Genomic DNA, 27,703 nt, shown 5'->3' on the forward strand with positions numbered 1-27,703 from the left:
ACGAAGGTTTCAATCTCGACTTAATTGATGCCCCTAAGGGGTTCAGTGGCATGCTGTGCGTTACGAGTGTTTTGTTATGCCGTCTTTTTTTTTTTTTTTTCAGTCGACCACCGGCCGAGTCGTTTTTCCGCGCAGATAGCGCACCACACCGAACTTCCGTACATCCGGGGTATGACCACTGTCCAAAGTATTCCACTCACTGGTTGCTCTGCTCTTACGGCATGCCACGCCCGCACTACCTACCTTCCCCACCAAAGCATGCCTTGTCGTCGTCGTGGAGTACGCTGGAAACGTCGCCATTTTGTGAAGCGAAGAACCCGCTTCGACCTGCGGGTCGCAGTTGGGGTTACGCATATAAATGTTTCGTGTGCCTTCGCCTCCCGCAGCCTGTTTTTATTTGGCTGTGAGAGCGTGCACGTCTGAGTATAGTCGTGCCTGATCAGGCAGTGCATGTTGGCGTGACGGTCAATGCTTATTGTACGCAAACAAATAACCGTTGAATACGAGCGCTGGTAACAGTATCCGAAAAGAGGAAACAAAGGAATCGAGCCACTAGGGATGTAAAGCGCGCCTCACAGGCGAAGGATAGCACGCGGCGTTACTTACACCATTGTGGGCCCGCGGTAGACTCTCCGTGGTCTTCGGGAAATAAGAGAGCAGGAAGATGACCTTCTGCGCGGAGTCGCTTCTTGGAGCACTCGCCTGGAACCTTCTTTACGGGCTATCCAGTATGTCTATCATGAGACTGAAATACTTCTATCAGACGACTATCCAGTACATGAATAGAGAGAAAAGTTTAATAACCAAGGCAGAGAGGCCTGCCTAAAGTACGTTCATCCAAAAGTTATTCTGTGCTCGGGACAAGAAAAAATGCTAAAAAAAAAGGAATAACAAGATGTGCGACGATCGCAAGAAGAATCTGCCCCAGAGCCTTGAGTCCAGGCCCGTACCGTTTAAAAAGGCCAAGTAAGGCCTTGTTCACTTGAAAACTAGTTAGTCGCGCCAAGGGCTCAATATAAAGTCCACTGACAACGATTGGCTGTCGAGACGGGACAGAGTAGCCATGCTACTCCGGTGAATACTAAGCAAGACGATATTTTTTTTCTCCTTCCCCGAGCACAGTACACTTAAACATTAAGATGAAGCCGGACGGACAGTGAAAATCTGTTCGTTTTAAGTTATTCTTCAGAGTTGATCCACAACGTTGAAAATGAACTTATCCTTGTCCGCTCAGATATGCATGACCCAAACGACAAATGCAACTGCACTGAAATTGAGAGGCAGATCTCGACTAATTGTATCTGTAGGGGCACAAAGTATATCGCTGCATGCCCATTTAAGTTACTGATCCTTGTCGGTCCTCTGCAAACATGTGCGATGTCAAGAGCTAGCCGAGTCGGATTTCTTTTTCGTCCGCACAGCTTTTCGATCCCCACTGCCCTTTTGACATGGATGCTTTCTCTAATACGGGCGTGGTGCTTCACATACTAACCTTCGCTTAGGGAGGTGGTGGTTTGGTGGTTGGTGCATGGTGTCCTGCGGGTTGCATCATCGTGTTCGGTGCTCTGTTTGTCCCTTCTGTCGCAGCCGTTGCTGGTTGACTTTGTCCCCTCCTTTATTTTTTTTTCAGATCCGCCGGAACCTCAAAACGGCGTCGGCGGACCGCTCCCCGGTAAGTACGACGTTGGAATTCGCGCACGTTTGTGGACCGTGTTTTGCAAAGGCCCGGCGCCGTGTTCGTGTTAAGGGAAGGCGCTGACGCTATTGGAGTGCATTCACGAGGTACCTGTACGCTCTTTGTACGAGCCTGAAATGTTCAGCCTCTTTATTGCGATGGCAGTCGTATGGACACTGCAGGCGAATTCTCGCCGTCGCCGTGATGTTCAGCTGTTTAATGCCCATAATCTGAAGATCTACTTCCACTGGCCCCGCGCTTTACAAGCAGTATAGTGGGGTCTGTGCGCTGCCATTGCACGGAGTGCTAAAGTGTTCGAGGGTGCCAGAAATTTCTACGCACCCTAGTACGTCGCGTCCGCGAATGGTCGCGCCCGCGTATGCTGAGTCCGAGAGGCTCAAGCACGGCGCTAAAACCTTGCTGCCGCTGTCAGTGCTTCGCCTGTTGTGCGAAACTATTAAAAAAATGATATAGACATTTTCAACGCGAGCTCCCGGGGTGTCGCCCTAGTGCCCTCTAAACTATCGAGAATCTGCTGCAGCATGTGCCTTCATGTTCATGCGCAATAGACCGGCACTCCCTGCTGCGGTCGCCAGATGGGGACGGGGCGGCGGAAGGGGCGTCTTTCCCTAGCGTTCCTCCAGAATTGAAGCCTTCAGACACCCCGTAGCCCTCGAGCGAAAGCACTTGCCAGCAGGCACGGTCCGTTCGATTACATGCGCAACTTTTTTTTAGACGAGGTTACGAAGGCACGCCTACAATACAGTGCGTACAATAGAGCATACAGACCCCCCCCCCCCCCCCGACAACTATAAAATCTTGGGACCTCCGAGTGCACTAACGCTGTACTGTCTCCCGTAATGCAGTAACTGAATGAACTTGAATCATGCCTTCTCACTGTCGTCCACTGCATGTTTTCGCAACCTCTGCAACAGCGCTGGGTGTTTAATGAGTTGACAAAATACTTGTTTTACCGTTGGAAATGTCATGTTAGAACTCGTGTTTGTGATAACTAAACGTTCGCATCGAAGATTTAGTTACGCATATAGTGTTAGCGGCTCGACGGCGAACTGTTTAACACGACTCACGCCAAGTCTGACGGACGTAGCAATTCCTAGGCCTGTGTTAGAATTTTATACCTAGACGAATGAAATTAAAGCTAAAAAGGAAATGTACCGCGCTTAGGCGGGTCTCTTGTCAATTGACCTCCAGATTTTTGAATGTACATTTACGCCGATCCACGGAAAAGCGCAAATGACTACCACTTTCTCGTAAAGCGCTGAACACCGACTGCGAGCAGTGCTACTGAAATACTCACTGCGCCGCCAATAAATGCGCTGTGCATAGGTCTGCAATTGCGCAGAACGACGAAGCGATGGAATTGTGCAAACTGCGCATTACGTTGTCCAGATGTAGTAACGGAGTCGAGGAGAATGGTGTGCTGGGGGGAACTTGGCGCGTTCCACCTGGACTGTGTGACGTCACCCGTGAGCGTGGTAAATTTAGTTGCTGCATCTATCCACTAAGGCAAACACCGAGATCCTACGCCTGATCAGGTTATATTGTACGCGCACTTACCTTTAGGTTCCCCGTTTACAAAATTCGTGTTTCAGGATTAGTCCGACAGGACTGCGGGTTAATTCTAACAGCACGACCACAATGCCGAATACAGCGTGTATGTCATCCAATTAGAGCATTGCTTTCTCATGTTCGTGTACAATCCTCACCTGGGAATTCGCATTGCTGCTGTGGAACAGTTTGTGTCTGCACACGTCTGAGTTGTTCTAGAGTTCAGATGTCCCCAGCGTGGTATGGCTCCTCGCGACTACCCCACTCCCATTAACAAATACTATTGCATAACAAATATTTGTCATGCAATACACACACACACAAATAAATGTCCTACTGTGCTAGTAACCAGAAAGCAATCACGATTTTATTTGCAGTTTCGATTATTGACAGTGTCATCCAATTATCCCTCTGGGCAAACCGTTAAAATAAAAACGGAACATAACGTACCTTATCGGCACTTTCCGCAGTAGTTTGATGTATATATGTGGTAACTTATCGAGGCGGGCGTTTTTATCGCTTTAAGCTTGGTCTCCATTTTTCCGTGGGGATTCTTAAAGAAAAAAAAAGACACTGCTGAATATCGGCTGTGTGCAAACACAACTAGCCCCCAGGAACGTCCTACTAATATAATGGTCGGAAAAGGATTTAACTCCTACAGTGTGATTTCTGGCGTCATTGTTTGAGCAGTAATAAGTAGTGCAGTACATGTGTATACCTATAGATGTCTTACACGTATACATTACATAAATATCTCTTGATTCCACGTCCTTAGGAGCTTATGCGCGCGATTTATTTTCGTTTTGCGGCAGGAGCAGTGCATTAACAGGAAGGCTTACTAGCTCGAGCGAACTGCTATGCCACCTATTCGAGTGCATGTAAAACGTAGAAACTTTTATGAAGCAACCCCTGGACTGATTTGAGTGAAATTTAAAAGCATTTGATTGGGAAATTGACTGTAGGAAACGGAATGTTTAAGGCTTGTGATTTCTTTACTCAGATTGCATAAAATTGGAAACTAAAACAAGTTTACAAATGCGTAATGCACCAACCAAAAACAGGCATCGCAGTTACATATACTCAGTCCGTTCGAACACCAAAGCGAACAAAATTGATATGTGAATTTATAGCTTACATGAATTAGTCACAGTATTTGCAAGGGTTTTGAACTCGCGTATATAGGTGTCGGCCTGCATTAGCGCGGTTAATGATAAAGTTAGTCCGTTTAATATGTAATATTAGGCGCCGTTTACAGAATTGCGAAACAATTTTTTTATTTGCCGAGTAGTTGTACAACTCGGTTTCGTTATTGAAAATTTCCGCAATTTTCAACAAGCTTTATGAAAGTCACCGATCTAAATAAAAAAATCGGTTGGCTACAATCGCTGTATTAGCTTCTCCTTTTGAATGTAAGAAACCTAATCAAATTCGGCGGAAACACTATGAAATTCCGTGCAATATGAGAAACGATTTCTCCGTTCTTATGCGCGCAGCTAGGGGGCCCCGGTCTATTTATTCCGCTTATCATACCATATCGGAGCACGATGCAATATTTAACTCGCTCGCTTTCTGTAGTTCCTCGTTTGCTCCTTCGATCTCGCTCGCGGATTCATTTCCCGCTTCATTGCTTGCCGCACAGCTCAGAAGGCAAATCGTAAGACACATTCGAAAACAGTCGATTTTTAATTGTAAGCAACTGTCTTGTGTCGGCATGCAGATTACCACACCTCGGCATCGCCCATCAATGGTGACGACACCAGAGCCTCGACTACCGAACTACGTAAGTCCGTTCGTATAGGACCGTTTACTTGGTTGACCCAGCGAGTGGCGTAGAAACGTAGCATGCTTTGTCGTGTCGTGGAAGCGAAATTAAGCATCTCAGCTTTTTTTTCTTCCATGCGGCAACTAGCTATAGCGCGTGTGTAACCTCTTTCGCATAGCGTAAGCGGTGCGCAAGCTGATGGATCGCCGCCGTGTAGCCAATAAATTGTCGCAATAGCACTCAAGTTCTGGCAACACGTAGAGATACGCGGCGATGCGCTGTCTTCGTTAGGAAGTTGGAAAACGGTGAAACAAAGCTGGTCGTCGTGACGTCCATGAAGACGCGGTGACACTACACTGGCGGTGGTCTGCAGGCCGCCGGTGTTTAGCCTGGCGATCGAGGTCCGCCTGAGCGCCTCTCGACGTCACTGGGCAATGTTATGGCACGTCCGGCAAAGCAATGCCGCTCGGAAATGCTAGAAGGCGTGACGCTTGAAAATTTCCCCGTGTTCGCACATTCTAGGAGATCGTCGAAGGCAGTGCTTTGGGGCGGGATAAGCGGTAGCTATGTGTGGGGAAACTCGCGTATTAATCTGTCTAGCTGTCGGCGCTATAGTGCCTTGGCCCGGCTATCGAAAGTTTGCTAAGTGTAGTGTTCCAAAAAAAAAAAAAACGCTCGTTTACCGTGCTTTGGGTGCACGTTAGATGACCCCGGCCTGGTGGCAAAAAATTAACCCGGAGCTTTTCGCTGCGACGTTCCTCGCAACGACGTGCTCTGCCGTTTCAAGCCCCACAACTCTCTCCCCGGGTTAATGTTTGCCGCATGCGCTGAACTCCTTATGCCTACTTTGTTCAAGTTTTCTCTTCTTTTCTCCTACGACACGTGCTCTTGCCAGCCGAATATACAAGCGGGGCGAAGCCTGCACGGATGGCGGAAGCACGTGCCTCCCTGCATTTAGTCCCACTGACACTTTGGACTTTATTCGCGTCAAGTAGCTTTACGCGGTACGGGGGGCCCAACAGAGAAAAAGGCTTGTCATAGAAGACCGCTTGACGGAGAGAGGCAGCGTCTTCCGTAGCTGTAAGCTGATATCTTCTCTGCCTGCGACCACTGAATGCTTCGTGCTCCTCACAGCCATTTCTCTTGATTCCGCGTCCATCGCGCACAGAAACCAACAACGAGGCCAATGATATCCACGCTGCGGATGGATTGAGCGTACCTGGTCCGCTTCTGCTTCCGGGACCCAGCGACTCCGGTAGGCCTAATATGAGCTGCCGCTCTTGGATGTTTTGGCTTGGTGCTGTTGAGTACGGTGTGTGTGGGTGTGTGTGTGTCCTTGTGGTTCAGTAAACTTTTTAATGTTCCGAAGTTGTCTTTGGCTCTCGTATAATGTACACTGAAACTATTTCTATCGATGAAAAATAAGAAAAAGGAAGGCAATTTAGACCTGAACAGACGGCGTCAATATCCCAGACGTTACGACGCGCGGTGTGCGGTGACTTTAACATCGATCTGGAGATAGAGCACGGCAAATGGATCGAGAGTTTCATGCTATAGATGGCTACTCGTTGAAACTGAAGACGCTACAGACACCCACGACGCAACACCGTTCCTGCGTTGATCTCGCGTTTGCGAGCAGGCTGTGTCGCCTTACGATGGCAGAACCTCTGACCGTCTACCACAGCGACCACGAGGCAATACTGTGCAAGTGTAGGGTCGTCCCCGAAAGTGCTAGTGTGTGCGTGTAATCAACGGCTGTACGTGCTCTAAAATAAACGCTATGCATCTTAACGGAATGCCTTTATTCAACTTTAAAGTTAAAAAAATGCAATCCTAAACATGCAGTCAAATCACATACGCATAGCATCGGGTCGCTCAGCATTTCTTGTCATCGTTGCGTGGTCGTTGGCTTTCGACTTTGATTCCGTTTGCATTTGGAAAAAGCTTCGCGTTCAACCATCTTTCTTTAAGAAAGGGGGCTTAGTCTTTTTTTCTACCTTGTCATTTTTTTCGCTTACAAAAGCTCTGATCTCACTACGGTTGAGGCATTCGTTATTACAGAAACGTGTATATGCCTAATCTTCAAATCTAGCTCTACCAATTTTTATGTACAATCGGACATGTGCCTCCACGCGTTCGCTGTACCCGTGTTTTCGCTCCCAAATGGCTTCCCTCTCTGACGAGAATTTTTTCCAGCGTCGGCAATGAAGCGCATTATCGAGTGCTCCGGCCGTTTTCAACGTGCGCTTTCCTCAGAATTTTGTCCTTCGTTTTTTTGTTCGAGCTACTCCCACTCTTTACAGGGCCGGGATTAGCTAATAGAAGGCATGCAGTTAGCTTATTGGGGCTCACACGATTAGCTGGTCACCCTGTATATCGACGAGCTTCACTGCATGGTTGGCGAAGCCACTGCCGACAGGTCTCCTTATGGCTAGGACGTTGCAGCGAGACCTGCAAATACTTGCCGGTCGTTCCCAAAGCTAGCAAGGAAGACTAGTTCACCGCAAACGTCTCGGAATACGAGAAAAAAAATGATTCAGCTGTAGTTCACTGTTTGATACGATGTAAGCCCCAGCGAATGCCACAAGCGATGCCGCGTTGGCAGGCAACTACGGTGGTCGGTAAGCTCCACAGTCCACTTGCGTAGCTTCGTTACGAAGGCCGGCGCAGATTTTAACTGCAACATATGAGCTAGCAGCCCGCGCGGTCAGTTGTGAAATGATGTGAAATTATATCACTGTTCCTAAACGCTACATCGCAAATGATCGTTCTCTCTACCACCTTTTGTTTTTTATCCAAGGATCGCCTGCCGCATCGCTCAAGCTGACGAGCTCTACGAGGTCTGAGACCAGCGCGCCGTCCGGCCTGCCGTTCCGGCCGATGCAGTACGGCATGTTGCACGAGTGGTTCAAGCACACCCGGAAACCCGCCCACTTCGGTAAGCAGCGGTGACGCAGTGCCCTTCTCGAGTGCGATTAGCGAGTCATGTTGGCAGTCTCTGCACAATCAGGCGAGACCTGGCATACATTTTCAGGCACCTCTGTCGGTTCACGTTGTTATACCTTATATATGCCTTTCATAACAGGGCGTTGTGACGCTTCAACGTGTGAAACTTGAGAAATCCAGCGAAACAACTCTTCTTTCCGTCGTGTTTCTTCTTCAACTCTTCTTCATGTCTCTTCTTTCCGTCGTGTTTGCGTATCAATTACTTCTTTCGCTGGATTTCTCAAGTTTCGGCATGTACCACCTGGAAAAGTGTAGCAAGCAGCACTTCTGCAGTGCTTTTAATATCGTCGTTCGCCTATATTTTCGGGACATCGGCAATCTTGACAAGGTTTAGGAAATGGTCCATATTGACGCGTGCACTTGTTTCTCTTTCTCCGCTGGCCGTTTTTTTTTTTTTCGCCGGCTTGCAGGTATTAGGCGCGATCGCTCGGCACGGGTAACGTCTGGATGTGTCGGAGGCTTCTCGAAGGTTACCGATATTTCTATGCGTTCTCTGTTGTAGCCGAAATTTGTGTGCCACTTTCTGGAAGGCACGCGGGGGCAACTGCGAATAGCGCTGGAGCCTTCGACGAGTCGCGCACAAAAAGCCGACGCGCAATTGGCCCGCTGATCAGATTTCGCAGACTGCTCTCGCCGCTATCGCTGTGCTTTGAGTGTGACCTGGCTTTCCTGGGGCACAGGTTCGCCCCATATAGGGTTTCGCGATTCACGGTTCTTGTTACCGCATTTCTCGCCGTCCGTCACTATATATACGACGTGACAACGTACACACCGTAGAGAACGACGAAGCTTCATTTTTTCACATCGCCATCATTTTGAATGTAACGCAACGAACTTTATTTTGCGCGTAAATGCCCAGTGTACCTTTTTCACGCCATTCTTTTTTTCACCCTACTCTATCTTCGGTATTTTCAATTCACCATCCCTTCCATGCGCAGCAGCATGCTTGCGTTTCATTGCCTGCGTTCCATTTGAGCTTTCTTTTTCTCTATCTCAACACTTCATATTTATTTTCAATAGCTGTCTTAAGATTATGTAATCTGGAGTAGTGCATAACTGACCAGAAGGCCATTCCGGTCTCTTGGTGTCCGCGCGCGCGCGCACGCACACGCACGCACACACACAAAAATGTTTCAGATGAGCAGCATGCCGCATGCACCAAAGTGGGATAGACCTCTTCATGATGGCTAGAGAGAAAAGGATGCATAGAAAGGCAGGGAGGTTAACCAGAGGCAGTTCCGGTTGGCTACCCTGCACGGGGGGTAGGGTGAAGCAGGACAATGCTCCATGGTAGTCAGTGAACTGGTTTCACGACGTGGATTAATCGGGCGGAGCAGGGTAGGACTTTTTGAATAAGCACAGTCGGTAGAACCTGAAAGCCTAATCCTGGTGATGAAAGAAGAGCTTGCGACTTAGGTTTAGTACGACGCAGGTGGTGAACGAGTCATCTGAGTAGCTGGGCCCTACGGCGTGGTTCTGGATAAGTTCTAGCGTGCTGCGTAGGGTTAATTTCATATCTTTCATATCTGCCGCGTGCGTGTTATAATTTTAACCTGGCTGTTATAGCGCTAATTTAAACATATAGAGGTGCCTGTCGCACGTCTCGTATGAGGTAGCCGATGAGACGGTGGGTATCATTAACGTTTCACGAGTAGAAATTTCAAGGAATAGCGAATTTTTCGCTCCGGTTGCTTTGGACGAGAAAAGTTGCTGCCTACAATGGCGATGGTGAAACTTGTGGAGTTGAATTGGCATCGATAAATCTCTCTAAACCATTGCTTCAAGCCAGCTGCGCAAGCCCGGAATCGAATGTATGGCCCCGCTTGCCGCCGCGCACACGGGCCTTAGACTGTCAGCGCGAGCAAGGACAGCGCAATCAGATGGCACCATCGGACTCTGTTATCAAAACCATGCTGCGACAAATGATCACCGCCCTGCAGCTGCTACTGTCCGCTTTAAGTACACCAGTAGTGCTAACAGCGGTTAAAATAATGAACGCTATAGAGCCTCCTGGCTACATTGCAGTAACTTCTAACTCTGCTCGCTAAGATGAGTGTGCTGTGGTGTGAAGTGTGCTCGTACACAATGCACAGATACACTATAATGTGCAGCCCTCATCGTATTTGCCCTGCCACCACCCTCTTTCCTCTTCTCATCCCACCTCCGTTATTCCCCAAACCCTTTCCCCAGCGTGGAGTAGCAGGCTAGAGGCGCTTAACTCAGGCCGACCCCTCCACCTTTCTGCCATTAAACATTACCTCTTTCTCTATGGTGGAGTTATTCCACAAGGAAGCGAGAGAGAGCAAGAACAGGAAAAGAAGGGATGTCAAACAGATGAGCGCCCGGTTTGCTACCCTAGACTGGGGTAAGGGAAAGAGAAATAGGAAGACGGAGAGAGGGAGCACTGAGCGCACGTGGGCGGATGCACAGGGACAAAAGCGGTCTCTTAAGCCAGTACACTTCAAGTACAAGGAAGCGAAATTTTCGACTTAACCTACGCAATCTGAAAGCAATGGCATTTCACTGGTTTTGCGAGTGTGAAGTTCCTCAGGTGGTTGAAATAACCTGGAATGAAATCTTTCAGTCAAAATTAATGTAGGGCATCCCACCCTATCCACAGCTTAATGACCGTGATAATCGTGTGCACTGCAGCACGAAGCTAGGTCTCTATCAGCGATCTCCCATAACCCCCGTCTTGCGCTAGCTGACTTTTTTACCTCCTAGCAGTACTTGTAGTTCGCCTTGCCCGTACGTATTCAGTAAAGGAGCGCAACTTGGAACACGAAGAACGAGAACGGGTCCGCGTTCGAGGTTGCACCACCTGGTTCCTCTGCCTTCCGGTTCTGCAACTCTAATAGACCGCCGGCTATGTGCTCTACTTTATTACGTCCCTCCCAGCGCCATCTCTTCCTTTTCGTTTTCGAGCTGTAGGAGATGCCGCCGTGAACATGCGAGCCAAATGTTATTCCGATGCATGTAGCAGGGAGCCGAAAATTTCTCATCAATAATTGCTGTCTCTCTCTCAGCTGAGACATTCCATGCCCTCTCTATTGCCTGCCTATGAAGTAATTTCATTTAATTAAGCTTTGAACTGTATTAGATGGCAGGCGGGGGTAGTCGATATTCTAGTTGACATTGAGGAGGAAGCAGGAATAGACAAAGGCAGGGAGGTTAGCCAGTTCTCAGACCGGCTGGCTACCCTATGCTGGGGAAAGATATTAAGGGGAATGAAGGTTAGTGGAAAACAGATGCTATAAAAAAAAGGAAAAAGCCAGAATTCAACAGCCCTTCCACTCTGTGATGAAGGACAAGCTTCAACAAAACAAGTTACAGCCGTTTTCTGTAACCATACTTCCTCCGTAGACGGCCACGTATTGACGGCAGACGGGAATTCTGTAAAGTTTACAACTTACAACTGTGAACTATGACAAGTAAACGAAACTTGGCGTAATGATGGTTGTCTGCATCCAATTTCAGTGCGATTTTTTTCCAAGAGACCTATATTAGTTTGAGCGCTACAGAGCCATCGCGAGAAACTGGAAAAGAAGAAACTTAGAATGGTCCGACAGTTTTTGTTGCGGTGGCCTCAGGTGGCGGCTCGAAGTCCTTGGACTCGGGCGGCATCTTCGGCTTGTCCGACGGCCTAGATAGAGCTCGTCTTCCAACTCCGAACTTTTGAGAGCCGCCTCCCAGCGGCGGCGACGCTGGTGAAGGTCCCCGGCGGCCCCCGCAGCTGAGGTGGCGTCGGGAAGAAGCGAGCTCGCGGCTTCTTGTACTCTGTTAACGGCTGCGGTTATGGACGTGTAGCGGACGGAGGTGGTTTCAGTACCCTTGTTGCCTGCACATCCCCAGAGCATGCGTGTGTCGCAGCGTTGCTCGCTCCGCAAGCTTTACACGCATCAGTTGGGTATAAATCCGGGTAGCAGTGATGTAAGACGGCGGGGCTGGGGTAGGCGTGTGTTGGGAGCAAGCGTGAGGTTACGGCCTCGTTCCTGTTCAATTCATCGTGCGGTGGCGGGAATCTGCGTCTTTCCAGTCTGTAGTGTTGGGTGAGGTCTCTGAATGTGGTTAGGCGATCGCCGCGCGCCCACTGGGTTTCTTGTTGCTGCATTTCTGTCGTAGTGTCCCGATCCGGCAGATCCGATGCCCCGCTCTCGGGGGCGGAGGCGGCGGCCACGTAATCTGCGGCGGCTCGGCGTGCGAGACCTCGAGCCGTGGCGTGGGCCGCCGCGTTGCCCGCGAGCGGGGACATCGGTGTGGGCCGGGGTCCAGAGGAGGAAGACGGTGCGGTTTTGGGGTTGCGAGTGCGAGTCGCCGTCGTCACAAATTTGTAGTATGCGGGCCGCTTCCCGCGAGACGCGACCTCGTGCGAAGCCGTGATTTGCCGCCTGCGAGTCGCTGATCACGATCGCTGCGTTCGACACCGCGGCGAGTGCTAGGGCTATCGCGGCTTCTTGGGCGCCTCCGTGTGTCCCGTGGTCACCGTGGCGCTCGCGACTGGAGATAAATTTTTTCGTGTCGACGTGGCGCGTAGATGGACGGACATCGACCACCGCCAGTGGCTAACTATATACAGCTTCGCTGCAAAAAAAAAAAAAGGGGGGGGGAAAGGAACAGTACTGCTTAATCTTTCTCCAAGGCCAGTTCTCTGCAAGAAACGCAGCAACGCTTTCAAAGCCTTCTGTGCTGAGGACTGTCTCGGCCAGTGTCCCAGAATCCTTTCCTCCGGCAAAGGGCGTTTGCCAAGACTATCTAGCACTCTTGAAAGACGGTAAGAGGAAGCAAGAGGTGGGCGGGACATTAATCGTACTCAGTCACCCACTGCTGTTTTATAATTCATTTTCATCTCGCTGCGTTGTTTCTCAAAGGGTAAACGTGGGTTCGCCACGCCGTAAACACAACATGCGGTTTATCAGAGTTTCCCTTCAACAAGTTAAGGATCCTGCTACCGGCATGCTTTGCGACACGGATGGCGTGCTGAATTCACTCTCCGTTAAATTCTAGCTACGCCGGCTTGGCTACTCGGTGCCGACGGAAAGTTGTATCCCAGGAGGTGATCGACAAGCCCCTCCATCCTACGGCGACGTCTTGTTAACGGACATTTCAGAAGCAGAACGCGCCCGCTCAATAATTTCGATACATTCAAATTGCCCGTAAGCGCGTACGTGGGCCGGTATGGTATAGATATGCCGGCACAGAGTGAGGCCGGCGTCAGCGGGCCACTACGGCGTTGTCCGGTGATACCTCGCAATCACTTGTGCGTCGCAGTGGGTCGGTGAACGTGGGACTGCTTATACTGGGAGTGGCGCGCGGAATAAGCGCCGAGTGGCATGCTTCTTGCTTTTCTTTTTATCGAGATTGACGGCGGCTACTCGGTCGCCTGCAGCCTTCTTGCCTTGCCTCTAACGTAAATGAACACGCTAACGTAACCGACAATGTCTTGTTGTGAGAGCACCAGTGGGATTCCCAAGCCTTCATTCGAAGAGGAAGGGCAGCCGTGTTGCTGGCCAGAGGGTGCGCTTAAAGCGGTCGGAGGCAATGGATCGTGAATTTGCAATCTGCAGCGTTCTATATTGCGTACTGGCTTTGCGACGTGCCATTAGTTCCAACCGTACGGGCTCGCTTAGTGAATTCGCCTCGGATGTTTTCAAGAAGCCGTTAGTTGCATTGTTGCATGCAGTTTTTTTTACATGTGTTTATGTAAAGAGCCCAATTTCTCCCATAATTTCTCCCCTCGCCCTCTTTTCCTGCACATGTGCGCACACCGATCCGGCTTGAAGAGACTACCTTCAAGTGCACCTTTGATAAACACGCGTGTGGCATGTGGAACCAAATGAACATCGGACGGCACTTCCTGCGCATGAACAACAGCATCGCTGGCAGATCCGGTAAGCCTGTTTGCGCTATACTTCGCTAGCAAGGGACGTATTCATGCAAAAGAATTGCCTGTTTGTAAGCATTAGTATGACAGGAAAGAAAAAAAAGTGGTTGTCTCCCAGCCATGTCTTACTGCGGTCACTTTTAAATCGCGATGCTTCTTAGATCCCAGTCCGTGTCTAGTTTACTTTCGTTAAGGTGAATGAGAGAGACGTGGTTCTTGTGGGGAAAGAGGGAAAGGCTACTAGCACTATCTTCTGCAATCCATGCGGGAGCACGGCTCAGCGCCAGCAGGGTGGGGGGGATGGGAGTAAAGGAGAGCGTAGGAGGGAGAAAGGTAGAGGGTCATCCTAGCAGCATCAGAGCAGCCCAGCCGGGAGGGCCCAGTGGGTTCGACCGGACGAGCAGGCTGGTGATAGATCTCATAGGAGGTAGCCCAGCAGAAGCGAAGTAGTGGCGGATCAGGAAGCCCGAGGTGGTGGGATGGCCGTTAAGCTATCCGTCTTTGTAGAAATTTCCTATAGTCTCGCGGAGAGCCCGGACGAGTCAAGGTACCCGATGACACTTAGGAAGGCTGGTAGCTGATTACGACAGGGGAAGAGGATATCTTCCTGTCATGAACATTTGCATATGAGAGTTTCATGTAACATAACAGAATCAAGGTGAATGGAATTCTGTTATCTTACATAAAACTCTCATATGCGAATGGATTGGATTGATGTAGGATGAACATCCGCATTGCAGCAGCGTGTTCACAGGCAGCTCCCACTCAGCTCCTTGCTTTATTTAATTTTTTGTTCGTTTGGGTTGCCACATGGCATAGCGGTATAACGTCATAATGGAGCTTAATATATGCATGCAGGTCCGTTTCATGGAGATTCTGCAACAGACTTGCAAAACCCTTTTACATTTTACGCTTATCGGATTTGAAGACTGTGTTCACTCTCCGTGGTTGTTTAGTGGCTGTGGTGTTGGGCCGCTAAGAACGAGGTCACGGGATCGAATCCCGGCCACGGCGGCCGCATTTCGATAGGGGCGAAATGCGAAAACACCCGTGTACTTAGGTTTAAGTGCGCGTTAAAGAAACCCAGCTGGTCCAAATTTCCGGAGTGCCCCACTACGGCGTGCCTCATAATCAGATCGTGGTTTTGTCACGTAAAACCCCATATTTTTTGTTTGAAGACTATGTGCGTGTTTCCACGGTTCATTTAGGGCTCACAGTCGGGCTAGGGAACCTAGTTCCAAGCGCTATTTAGACTTGCTTCTATGCCCCCTTGGTTATGGCTAGGGTGCCTCAATATGCTCCGGAGGAGCACATTGAAGCACCGTACATAGTTGTGGTTAGTTACTGTATGTGCTCTCTACAGGACCGATCTACGGTAGCACTTGGCTAGGCGCTAATAGGGAACGGTCTAGGCAGCCTATGCATTACGAATAACACCTTCGAGAGTCGACTGGATGTCGAAGCGCCCTGTTCTCATCCTTCTACTGAAAATTTCGAAACTGAGTATACTCGTTAGCTGAACGTCCTTTTAAGCATTCTTTCAATAATTTCTCATAGCAGGGCTTTATTCCCAACATACACCGTACGGAACTTAAGGTGTGGTTGGGTGCTTCCAATATTTTAAGCAAGTAGAAGCACGAAGTCTTTGCCAGCAGTTTGCGCGAAGTCATTGTCCGAGCAAGTCACACGGTCACATGTGTTAGGCTATAGATGTCTTCCTGTTGCATCACGTGTTTGGTGTCCCCGGTGTTGGTGTGTTGAGACCGAGTTGTTCCTTTATTTTTCTATCCTACCTTTCGATTTTTACCGCTGGCTTCATTTAAATTTTCTGCTCTGTGCTGTTTTACAGCGAGTCGGCCAATCATAGCGAGTCGGCCAATCGTAGTTCAGGTGCATGTTCTCTCTGGCGTAGCATCGGCGCCGGGCCAATATTTTATGGGCAGAAACTCTTGCGCCGTTTCATGCAGTATCAACAGCTAGAGGCGCCAGCGAACTCTTCAGGTGCTGCATTCTCTGTGGCAGTCAGCGGAGTAGCAGAGAAATAATTGCTTCCGACCGGCTTTCTGTAGGTCCACATTTAGAATTTCGAGGAGAGAGTACTGGATTGGTTTATTTTAATTTTTTTAATTTTTTATAAAACGTGTCGGAAAGCACAGGATTACTTCGGCAGAGGAGGAGGAGGAGGAAAGAGAGAAGAGAGGGACGTTAACCAGAAATGCGTCTGGTTGGCCGCCCCTACTCTGGGAGACGGGATAGAGGATACGAAGCCCGCTCCTACAAGACCAGCAATGGGCCGTCCAGCAGGCTCGCGCAGCGGCCGCCAGGTACTTCCTGTCGGTCCCTGCGTGGGAGACGCGCGCTGACGTGCGTCCTGCAGGACTTTCTGTTAAAGTTTGTCCAATCCAATCTTCAAATCCTTTACTTTAGCTAAATCCACGTCGTTGTGACTCGGGCGCGAATATTTGCCCTTGTGCTCAGTAACCGACATCATCCGTTACATCATGTTTTTTCTTCAATCCTTTATTCTGCGCACATTCCAGTATTCGAACCACCGGCTTGCTGAAACGGTCAACTTTTTTCCACCTTAATTTGCCGGTCATCTTCCCTCGTTTTGCTTGTGAACAAATGGGTAGCGACACTGAAAACTCCCTCGATGTGCGCGCTGTGTGGGGTTGGGAGGGGGGGATGTTGTAACGTATACGGGTAGCTGTCATCTGGGCTGGGTTCTCTATGAAGCGCAGCGCTTCGTTTTTGCCGATACTTGAAGGGCGCTCAATGAAAAGTTGAAAAAAAATTTCCGTATTTTATTTCCACGCATTAAGGTTTTTATAAGTGGCCGTTGCTGAGCGCGTGACGTATACCTAACCGGTTCAATTTGTCAGCCGGTGGAGCGAGCGTTCTGGTAACACGAAACCGAATACTGAGACCCCCCCCACCCCCCACCCTGGCTGGGCCGTCTGAATATACCGCGAATCTGCGGAGTGACGCGATCTCGTGTCTTTACCCTGCAGTTGCCGCAGTATTGAGCTTTCCGAATCGGCGTCGCGTGTTATTGCTTGTCCCATCATTGATGTACCTAGTTACGTGCAATCGGTTAATGCAAGAAAAGTAATTGAATTACAGTGAGCGCTATCGAGCAAACAGTGACATTGCAAAATTACGGAAAAAATGTAATAAATTAATGTAATTAGAGACATGTTATTCGTTACGTACAAGTCTGGAATCGACACCTATAAATGCCATATGGCTCTGAAGGTATATAAGTATGTATGTAGGCGCGTATGTAGGCGCGTATATAGGCGTGTATATAGGTATACATATATACGTACTGTGTACATATGTATGCAAATTGATTATGTACCAGCTCAGTGCTGCTCTTAATAGATCCTTTAAGGGGTCCCATGGGCCTAGCAGTTGTCGCTGTCAAAGTGGTCCAGGCTAAAAAACTACCCCTTCCGTGCAGGCTTCTACATGGCGGTGGACGCGGGGCGCGTTCCGGCCGGCGTGTCGCGACTGATCACCCCGTACCTGCCGGGATACCCGAACTCCCATGTGTGCCTCAACCTCACGTACGCGTTGATCGGCCCGGGCGCCGAGCGCATTCAGGTGGTGGCCCAGGACGTCGGCAACCGGCCGCTCTTCTCTCTCGAGCAGTATCCGCAGCCCTCCTGGCGGACGTTCGCCATCAACATGACCGTTCACCAGGACCTGCGGGTGAGGCTGCTGCTCCGTGCGTTTGGAAAATGCGGAAGGCGCTTCTTCTTTTCCTCTTTGTTCATTTTTTGCGTCTTGTGTGGCGAAGCCTTCTTTGACTGTCGTATCCCGTTTACGGGTCAAAAGCGTGACAACTTGGGCCAGCTGGTATGTCATGACATTTTTTAGGCTTGTAGCGCAGCTCAGAATGAGCGGAAAGGAAGGTGGAAGGGGTAACGAAAGGGAACGGAGAAGTTAGCGCTCACTCTGTTCTCCGTACCTTTTCATTACCCCTTCCACCTTCCTTTTTGCTCTTCCTGAGCTGCGCTACAAGCCTAAAAAAGCCCGTTTATAGATATTCTTTTTTGTCCTTCCTGGAGACAAGACCTCGCTGTATTGCACCTCCTTGCATGTGCGCGCACGTGCACGCGCGAAACCTCGTACGCGCCCGGGAAACTACGAGAGAATGGTCGCCGTGGAAGCTCAGTTAGCAATGCACGGCATGCTTAATGCAGAAGCTGTGTGCTCGGTTCCCTCCTGCGTGAGCTTTCATATTTACCGAAGTTATTTATAGATTTAATTTAAACGTACCACTGCACTGTGCTTTATCCGGCTTCATTGCTTGCTTTCTTCATATAGTTGTGACTAATCAAAAATGAAAAAATCGAGCCCACAGACTTCTTCTTCGTGACGTCACAGGGAAGTATACCGACCTTGCGGTTTCGCGGTTTCGGCACTAAGTTCAGTAAGCTAGAACTTTTGTCTTCATTCTTCCTTTGCAGCAAGCAGCTCCATGCCACGAAATTATTGCAAATTGGGTTTTCGAAAGAGCACAATTTGAGTCCAAACTGATTCAATGTATAGTCTTTCCTTAAACGTGATAGGAGAGACGAAATAAGGCGAAACATACACACAAAAACGAAAACTATACCATTAAGTGCGATGTAGCGCCTAACTTGTTTGTGCACTCTGTGCACACGTCTTTAAGAAGCGCAACAGCGCATTCAACACCTTCTGCATGTGCTGCTGACTATTTGGACCAGAGTCCGAGTAGACATTTATCATGGTGGAAAAATCTGAGAGGTCGGCCTAGAATGAAAGTTCTGACCTGCAGCTCGGCTTTGGGGCAGGGAGACGGGAGTAAAATGAGAGGGATAGAGAAGTTGGTGAGCGTACAGGCTGAGGATTCGCCCTTCCGACATAGGCGACTGTGTCCAGTCTATCTTGCGTAGTCGAGTTATTTTCTAGGCGAACTGAAGCCACGGCATTCACAATGGCGATGCACAATTGGCTCCTCGTGGCCGCGGTTGTCGTATGTCGGTCTGCCGGCCATTCCGATGCGGAATTGGCGTTTGTTTTACCGTTACTAGTTAACTAATAAAGTCAAGTTTGCAGCTAAAGCACCTGCTCCCTAAAAATCATAAACGAAAAAAGTCTTGTAGTGACTGGAAAAAAACTATGCCAGAACTGAGATAATTTAACTCTACCTACCGCGCTTGCTCGGTGGCTTTCTGAGCGCGCGGACGCGGGTTCGAATACCGGCCGCGTTCTGGCGGGGGCGGAATGCAAAAGCGAACCTTCGCTTAGATTGAGGTGTGCGCTGAAGAACTGCAGGTTGTCGAAATTTATCCGGAGCCCCTAATACGACATCCCTAATATTCCGCGTGTTGCAAGGCTTTGGTGCGTTAAAGCTCATGTTTTGTTTGTTTGTTTGTTTGTTTGCTTGCTTGTTTGTTTGTACTGCGGACACAAGGCACAATGTGTGAACGCAAGAATTAGAAGTGCTAATGCGATTGCCGGAAAGCTAAGCCATTCCAGTCAACAATGATGCGTGGGAAAGAAATACCTAAATATGTTAGTTCGGGCAAAATAGGAGGTAAATGATTATTGTGGGGTCCCCTCTTTAGTGAGTGTTACTGAGTAGTCGGGAAATAAATATCAAATAATTTTTTTCCCAACCGTTGGCGCAGGACAGGGGTAATTCAATATCGCAGGGAGAGGCCTTCGTCCTGCAGCGCACATAAGATAGGCTGATTATGATGAATTTTTTTCCTGTGCAACCCAAGCAACGGAATGTCGTAAGATCTCGTTCATGCAGGTAAAATCCAAAAGGGAGAAAACTTGTTGTGCGCAAACCGGACAGCCCGCCTTGGATTCGTTCAAGGCTGTTTATGTATAGTATATGTATCACGCATATAGTAATTCATATCAGATCACGTGTGCATCACAAACAGTGCAGTGCACAGCACTTAGAAATGCTTGCGAACGAACCTTGCGACTTCGTTCGCATCTCGCCTTCAGCACGGCGACGACTTCAAACTTGGCTAACAGATCTGCATCAGGAAATATGTGTGCGCGCAAGTATGTCGCCCGAATGGAGGCAAGGTGCTCGCCTCCATACTTGTGTTCATAATTGGAGCAAAAGTTCGTTACAGCAAACGCTCGAAAATCCGGGTGGGAGCGACTGTTCGTGCCACGTTGTACCCACGTGTCCAGCAGGTGTCAAGGCGCATAGCTTTTGGTCCGTAAGCCGATGTTGGCAAACGAAGTCGACGAAACGAACCGCCGTGGGAAAATTATTGGCTCCGAGGGCCGAGCCGATAGGGCTGGGGTCCACAATCGGCACCGTGGCTTTCGAACACACGTGATGGTGCCATTGCTTTCGGGATGGTGCCGGTTGGCTGCATCCAAGTGGTTTTTAACGCTGGTGCACCCTCTCGCTTGCAGTTCTTCATCGAAGCCTACACGAACGGAAAGCCGGGCTGGGTTGCCATCGACGACTTCAAGTACACTTTCAATACGTGTCCCTGACTGTTTCGCTCCTCATAATGCGGTGAGCTCAAGTTGCAATATCTGAATTGTCACTATTGTGTCTTCGTTAATTTGACCTGTGTTGTATATACTGTTTCTGTTGGAGTGCTTCAAAATCAAGGTTTAGTCCCTCAAGTTTTCTTTGCAAAGTGGGTATATCGTATTGTTTACTAATTTTGCAGAGTTTTATTTTCTGGCGAGATGTTTTTGGATTAAACAATTATTCGACTTGGGCCCTTAGAAGCCCGTAGTAAATAAACTATATTTGAGCAGCGCTCGTGGAAAGATCTTGTGAAGCTAGGTTTAACTGAATTTCACAGAACCTTCCTCGTAACTGGCGGCTACGTTTTACTCATTTGTACAGTCGTAGTGGTGTTAGCAGCTACGAAATTTGTAAATGTGCATCGCAGTACCGTTTCCAACATTCTGCCTGCGCATGCACGACATCACAAGATGTCTCTACTATAGTCGTTTTACATTACTTACAAAAAGAGGAAATCTTGCCCCACCGCCTATGCGTGTTTCCTTACGGGAGCTGTGCCTCTCTTGGAATGACCAGATGTGGGTGCGAGTGTCGCCTCGAACGCAGATTATCTGCTCAAGACACGGTCGTGGCTGCACGTCGTTTTCCTGAAATGAGAACTGACGCACGACTGGAGGCGTTGTCTTACGAATTCAGCGGCTCCCCACTGCTGTTCACGCTTGACATAATTTTACAACCAAGCGCAAGTTGGGTTCTGATAAGGTGTTATGTAATGTTCCTTCTGCACGCAATTCAATATTACAGCGCAGCTCTCAGGCTCCCGTTTCTGCGTCGGCGGCGTAACCGAGCGAATGAGCGCAGCGAGTTGAAAGCGAACGCGTATCGCAGCAGATGAAAGGTGCGAGGAAGAAAGCCGAGAGTAGGGAGCGGTGACGATTCCTACAAGATGGCGCCAGAGTAGCGCGCGTCGTCTGCTAGATTTGTCGGCTGCTGCGAATCGCACCTGCGCGTCACCCATGCTCTGGCTTTAGCCATATCCAGATTAGTGAGGCAGTCGCATCACACTTCGCTCCAACGTGCCGCACGAGATATTGCCCACGCCAGCCAATGTATGGCGAATTGAAAGCACGTATACAGCTGCGCTCAAACTTAGCATTAGAGAGTATCGAAATCATCGGTGAACTTTTTTTTTTTTTAAACCGTGAGTACAAGAGGTCGGATACATGGCATCCATCTTGCAATACTCGTGAGTCGGTAGTATATTATTTTCTTGCACAATCCGTTTACATTCTTCCGTCTGAAAGTCATCCAGCAGCAGTAATGATGAGCATATCAGTGATGAGTAAGCCACTAGTATGAATTATTCGATGCACAGCACTTTTCCGGCTGAAACAGTAAGCAAAACTTTGCAAAGCAGTGATGGTAAGGTTATCATTAAGTCACCAGCATAAAGTCCAGAATTTCGTAGAAAGTAAAAGCAAGCGACAGCTGAACGCTTTTTCATAGCGCGTAAGTTTTGAGGCACGCAACTTCATGAAGAAGCAACCATGACCACAGAGATGCCTTTGGAATTTTGTTCGCTGATTAGGTGGCCATCTTTCTTGTAGATAGGGGAAACTACTATGCATAGCAAGTTTTCAGGAGCTCGCTTTTTAGTGTGCCTTTGAGACTCGTATATTAACGTTGAAACTTTATAATGTGTATGTTGATTCTAATTCTGGCGTAATAGCTTATCACTGTAAGCCCTACAAAACTGCCTTAGTCGTGTACAACGCTCACGGTGTGTAATGTAAACAACTGAAAATGAGACACTATAAAGAAAGCTACTGAAATGTCGTAGTGAAAAGTAAAATCTATTATAACCACCAGATGTAGGGCTAACAAAGGCAAAGTGGAGGAAATGGACCAGAACACTGCACTATAATATAGGCAAAGAGGTGCTATTCTTCTCTACTTCCTTAATCTTTTTGATGTGTGTCAACAATGCGTTCCAGCTGTACAGGACCGGTCACATTTCATACGCATCAGTCTCATACCAGAAGGCTTAATGCTGTCAATAATCGCAGGGAAAGGGCCAACAGTATTTGCCGAAAACAGAAAATTGATTTAGCCCGTGTGAAAACATTGACTCTTCAGGACAAACGAGGAGGAGGAAAAACGTTTATTGAGCTCTAGACAATTTTATGAATTTCGCGGAGTCAGATGGTGTCTTCCATCTTGGCAATGGCCGTCTGCCCCTAGTCCAGGGCTCCGCAGGATGCTGCTGCCAGCTGGGCCCGTCGGATCAGCCCTAGTTGGACATCCTGACGGTCACTGGAGAGCATTCCTTCCCATTGCTCCGCACTCGGATTTGGTATTGGTGCCGCATTTGTTTTCTGGCAGGCCCACGCTATATGGTAGAGCGTGGGTGTTTTCTGGCACCATGGACATTTGTCAGTGTACTGTGTGGGTTGTATTTTACTGAGGGTGTTTAAGTTCGGATATGCACCCTTTTGTAGCAGCCTCCAAGCTACGGAGTCCTCTCTAGTGAGAGCTATGCGGCGAGAGGTACCGCTTCCTGCTGCCCTTATAGTGGTTCAGGATAGCAGAGTATTCTCTGGGGACTGGCTCGGTTTCCTCGAGGTCATTGGCGGAGGGTGCTCGGTATATAGTGTATCCTTGGCGTCCACATTATCGTGTGTCTAATTGTTCTTTTTCTGGGTTTTGTGTGTGGGGATCTTCAGAGCGGAGTATGCGGAGTGCTCTGACCTATTACGCCTAACATGTAGTTTCGGCATGCTGTTTGGGAGTCTGTTAGTATTGTTAAGGACCGCCTAGTCCGATAGCCCTCCGCTGCCGCTAGAGCGACGGCCGCTTCTTCAGCCTCGACTACCGTGCAGTCCCGTAGAGATGCGCTAAAGATTTCTCGAATATCAGTCTATTACCACCGCTACTGCGTTGGGTTGGTCTGTCTCGCCCTTCTGGTGTATGTGGCTGCATCCACGTATACCGTTGTTGCCTGGGAAGCTAGTGACTTTTGGATGTATTCGGCTCTCGCCTTCCTGCGTTCTTCGTGTACGTTGGGGTCCATGTTCTTGGGAATGGGAGCCACCTTGATTGTGTTTCGTATTTTGTCCGGGATAGTCGCGGTTCTTTGTGGGTTTCTTGCATCTGTTCGCTGCATCCCAACTTCTGCAGAAGCTCCCTGCCAGACGGAGTCTGTTGTAGTCTGCGTAGCTGAGCAACATGTTGTGCCTCTCTGAGTTCTTCGAAAGTGTTATGAAGTCCTAGTGCCAAGAGCTTTTCCGTGGATGTGCATCGTGGTAGGTGGAGCGAGGTTTTGTATGCCTTGCGTATGATGGCGTCTATCTGCTGAACTTCGCTCTTGATTGGGTTGTACTACGGGAGACTGTAGGTAACCCGGCTGATGACCAGACTCCTAACCTGCTTTAGCGTGTCTTCCTCTCGCATGCCTGAGCGTCTGTGGGAGATGCGCGTTATCATGCGAGCGACTTGTAGAGTTGATGTCTTGAGTAGAGCAAGAATGTGTGAGCAGCGTTGATTCGACTGTATCCACATGCCCAAAATTCTTATGAGCGTTTTCTCCGGTATTAGTTTTCCCTCAAGGTAGACGCAAAGCTTGAGCTCGTCGCTAGTCGGGACCGTGCGATTCTGTTTCCCTCTCCAGACTCTGAGCAGCTCAGATTTCTCGGTGGAGCAGGCTAGCCCTCTTGCCCTCACGTAGTTCTCTACGCAGGTCGCAGCCTCTTGTAGTCTTTCTTCTTTTTCTTTAAGTGATCCCGTGTTGGTCCAAATGGTTATGTCGTCGGCGTACACGGCATGATGTATGCCCTCGATCTCTTTGAGTTGTTTCGCAAGGCCGATCATTGCTATGTTAAATAACGTTGGTGAAATGACCGATCCCTGGGGGGGTTCCATTGTTGGGGGTATGGAACTTCTCCGAGCGGAGTTCTCCTAGCCCTATCGTAGCTGCTCTGTTGGAGAGGAAAGCTTTAACGTAGCCGAAAACCCTCCTGCCACAGTTTAGGCCGTCCAGGCCCGCTAGGATGGCTTCGTGGCTCACGTTGTCAGACTCCTTTAACAAACGAACTATTTTACACTGCTTTAAGAAAACTGCCATGCCTTGCAAAAAGCATTTGACAAAGGAATTCGCACGAAAGGTTTTATATTTTATCACGCCTAATACGGATCGCGTTTGCATAGTGTCCCATATGTATGAAAACTCCAGACCGGCAGTTACAACAAAAGTTTTGATGAAATAACTGCTGCTATGTACGTTCTGAAGCTTCTGAATACCTTAGTATATAAAAAAAATTAAATTGTGCCAAAGTGTAGGCATGTGTGAGTTATGTAAATTACTCGAGCCGTTTTCCGTATGCTCCGCACAACTTCGTTTACTCACGAGTCGTTAAATATTGGCAAAACCACTCTTATGCCTGCCGGACTAAGATTATTTCGCAGGGTACTGTATATTAGTCTGGTCGTGAAGCAGTTCGTTGTTGGATCGTGTTGCAAGTGCGCATTTTAACTGGATTTATTAAGTTGCGCATGTTCGAATGAAGATTCGAACATGCGCAACTGTCAAGCTTCCGATTCTGTCAAGCTTACGAGCTTTTAGTCCTGTCTCCTTCTCTGTCGAAGAGAAAAATAGACTGAATTGAAAATGCTTTCTGCAGCTGCCGGCAGGTAGCGAACAACTTTATGATTGCGCCATCGCGGCATCAGCTTGCAACCCCGTAAGTACAGGCACATTTGCAATTAAAATCCAGGCAGTCAACCGTGGCAAGTGTTGCACTGAATGATGTGGACTCCAACATGCGATCCTTCTAAAAAATTTCAGCAGGAACAGTGCAGCGGTGAGCGCGAAACCATTTTTCTTTCATACATACGCAGCGAAATATGCAGCACCCTGTACTTCAATTGAAAATAACAGCTATTTACCCTATACATGGCTTCGCCGTTTGTTGGCTTCATCTGCTTGGGACCAACAAAAACCGAGCCCTCTCGATAGGTGGTATTCGAAATATGGCATCGATGACGTCTTTCCGGTTCCGCAATCGCTTCTGGCGCATGCAGTTACCGAAAGCATAGCCTTCGAGATTTGCTTCTGTTACCCGAGTCGTTACTTGGGCGTGGTGTTGCACACCACCTATTCCTCCTTATTCTTCTCGCTCATTTTGGTAAAGTTACCTAAAGGACGTCGTCGTTGACTAAAAATCCTGCCGCATCCTGTTTTTGTTTTACTTTGCAGATCGTTTCAACTAATGCCACGTGGACGCCGGTGGATACGAGAGATGGCGTTACGAACGAACGTCGCTCGAGCCTGGTTTCCCAGAGGAACGCGGAGACCCGTTTCATCTAATTCACTCACATTGTTTCTTGCGTTCACGTGATTCGTTCATTCTGTTTTTGTAAATATACTAAAAACCTGTGTATATAATAAACTCTCTTCATCGTTTTTCTCGGGATTTCTTTCCGCGGACGAGTTTCGGTAGCTTGGGCACAACCTCTCGGAAGATGAAGCGCGATAATTTCGGGACGAGAGTTTCTGCGCGGACGCCAGTAGTCTGTTGCGTCACGTGACCTGGGGTGCATTGAACAAATGCTTGCTGCAAGGCTGTGTACTTATCGGCAACTGTTCGTGGGAGCGAAGGGAAATATGCAGGTATACGGTTGTTATACCATACTACAGGGTCTCAGCCTCTACCCAAGCGTTACGGCGCCAAGTACCCGGGCAGTGTTTGACAGCGCTTTCAGTTTCTTCCGTCGTACAGACTGAACGTACATTTTCTCTTCTCCAGGTTTAAGCTTACGTGAATCAGCGTATAGGACTCTTTACGAGAGAAAGAAAGGACAGGAAAGGCAGGGAGATGAACTAGAAGAGCATCCGGTTTGCTACCCTGCACTGGGGGTGGGGGGAGGGGAAGAGAAAGCGGAAAAAGCGCTATAAAAAGTCTTTGCCTCCGCAAGGCTCATTGCCACAGTTGTACGCGAGTGCAGTGATAGCGTACGGGATTCGACGTTCCAGGTCGTTTTCGGCAGATTGACTTAACAGGGAGGTGAACATTAAATGAAGTGAACATTCATGGACACTATGGACACTTCTAGCGCTTCTGTTTTCACGCTGGCTTCTAAGTAGCGCCTTTGAGGAAATTACACCAGGGGGTGGGGTAATGGGCTACTAAAGTGATGATTGGCTGTGAGCGCCTGACTCCTCCTGACCGCAGCGCAGCCAATCGGAACGTCCACAAGACTAAATGGGCATATCCGCTCGGTGGACGGTTGCAGAATACCCCCCGTGTGGCGTCGCCCTGTGCATGAAATATCCAACGTGGTCGTACGACACGGGTCTCTTGGCTCCTGAATGTTTGCTCTCGCGCCAGCTACGCCTCGAATTTTTTTACATCGGCGCAGAGCGCGCATCGGACTCTTAAACAGCACGAGCAACACCGTAATTAATCTGGTGCCCCTCCAATATTTTGGCGAGTGACTGGGAATAGCATGGCTCCGCGTAACTGTCGGCCCTGTATTTGGGGGAGAACTACCGACTGGTGCCTCGTTAAGAATTTTAATTTGCGACTTCGTATCTCTCGAGATCATCGGTGCGGGGTGCACGAGCCCAGAGGGTACCAGCCACTTATCTGCCGGCGCATTCCAAGCTGGTAAAACTGGGCGTTGTAAATCTTCGCTTCACAAATGCCCTAAATATGTCTTGCTTCGACTCTTTAACGCGCAGTACAATTGGGCAGGCCTCCCGCATGACATGTGACGGGTGCCACAAGCTTCTGCTAGTTTGCAGCGGAAAAGATATGAAAGAAAATCAAGCTGGGAGACAGAGCACCAGCAGACTGCGCTCCCAGAGACGACAAACGAGTCTCGGTGTTCCCTTACTCGCATAAGATATCGAGATATCGCGATGCTGGAAGATAGGTGATAAAGTAGATGTTAAAGTAGTTTTCCTGCTCCGGAAAAATTATCACTGCTCTGAGGGCGTGTGAATGCTCATGCCACGCGACCAAATATATGCAGCACTAACCACAGGAGGCGTTTCGGAGTATGCGCACTGAGTGTGGTTTACACGATTCCCCTGACTTGCAGAATTTGAAAGAAGGCTGAGAAGTCTGCCTGAGCTAGCGCTCTCTAGACTGCTCCTCTGCACAGGGGGGAGGGGGAACGGGGACATAAAGGCGTGATGGGGGATGATGATGACATAGAGAGGGATGCACAACGGTGAAAGCAAGTTCAACAGTCTGATGATAAACATTCAGAAAGGCCTTCCATGAAGCCATTGTCGGGTTTATGGTGTGTAGTTACTAGTTCAAA

General features: G+C 48.9%; 1 protein-coding gene across 7 annotated transcripts in view; it reads left to right on the forward strand.

The window, feature by feature from the left end:
• Window positions 1-25,838, forward strand: part of LOC142556998 (uncharacterized) — a 36,875-nt gene extending 11,037 nt beyond the window's left edge. For 2 of the 7 annotated variants that reach the window (XM_075668505.1, XM_075668506.1), the window contains exons 3-11: window positions 104-169; window positions 1,631-1,672; window positions 4,962-5,024; window positions 6,175-6,261; window positions 7,807-7,944; window positions 13,793-13,900; window positions 17,357-17,607; window positions 20,314-20,419; window positions 25,632-25,838. In XM_075668505.1, the coding sequence (XP_075524620.1) occupies window positions 104-169; window positions 1,631-1,672; window positions 4,962-5,024; window positions 6,175-6,261; window positions 7,807-7,944; window positions 13,793-13,900; window positions 17,357-17,607; window positions 20,314-20,397 (839 nt within the window). In that variant the 3' untranslated portion in view covers window positions 20,398-20,419; window positions 25,632-25,838. The remainder of the gene's footprint in view (window positions 1-103; window positions 170-1,630; window positions 1,673-4,961; window positions 5,025-6,174; window positions 6,262-7,806; window positions 7,945-13,792; window positions 13,901-17,356; window positions 17,608-20,313; window positions 20,420-25,631) is intronic. The other 5 variants (XM_075668509.1, XM_075668507.1, XM_075668508.1 and 2 more) reach the window with 5 other exon arrangements.
• The last annotated feature ends 1,865 nt before the right edge of the window (window positions 25,839-27,703 follow it).

Source organism: Dermacentor variabilis, chromosome 9 (assembly GCF_050947875.1).
Source record: "Dermacentor variabilis isolate Ectoservices chromosome 9, ASM5094787v1, whole genome shotgun sequence".
Lineage (NCBI taxonomy): Eukaryota > Metazoa > Arthropoda > Arachnida > Ixodida > Ixodidae > Dermacentor > Dermacentor variabilis.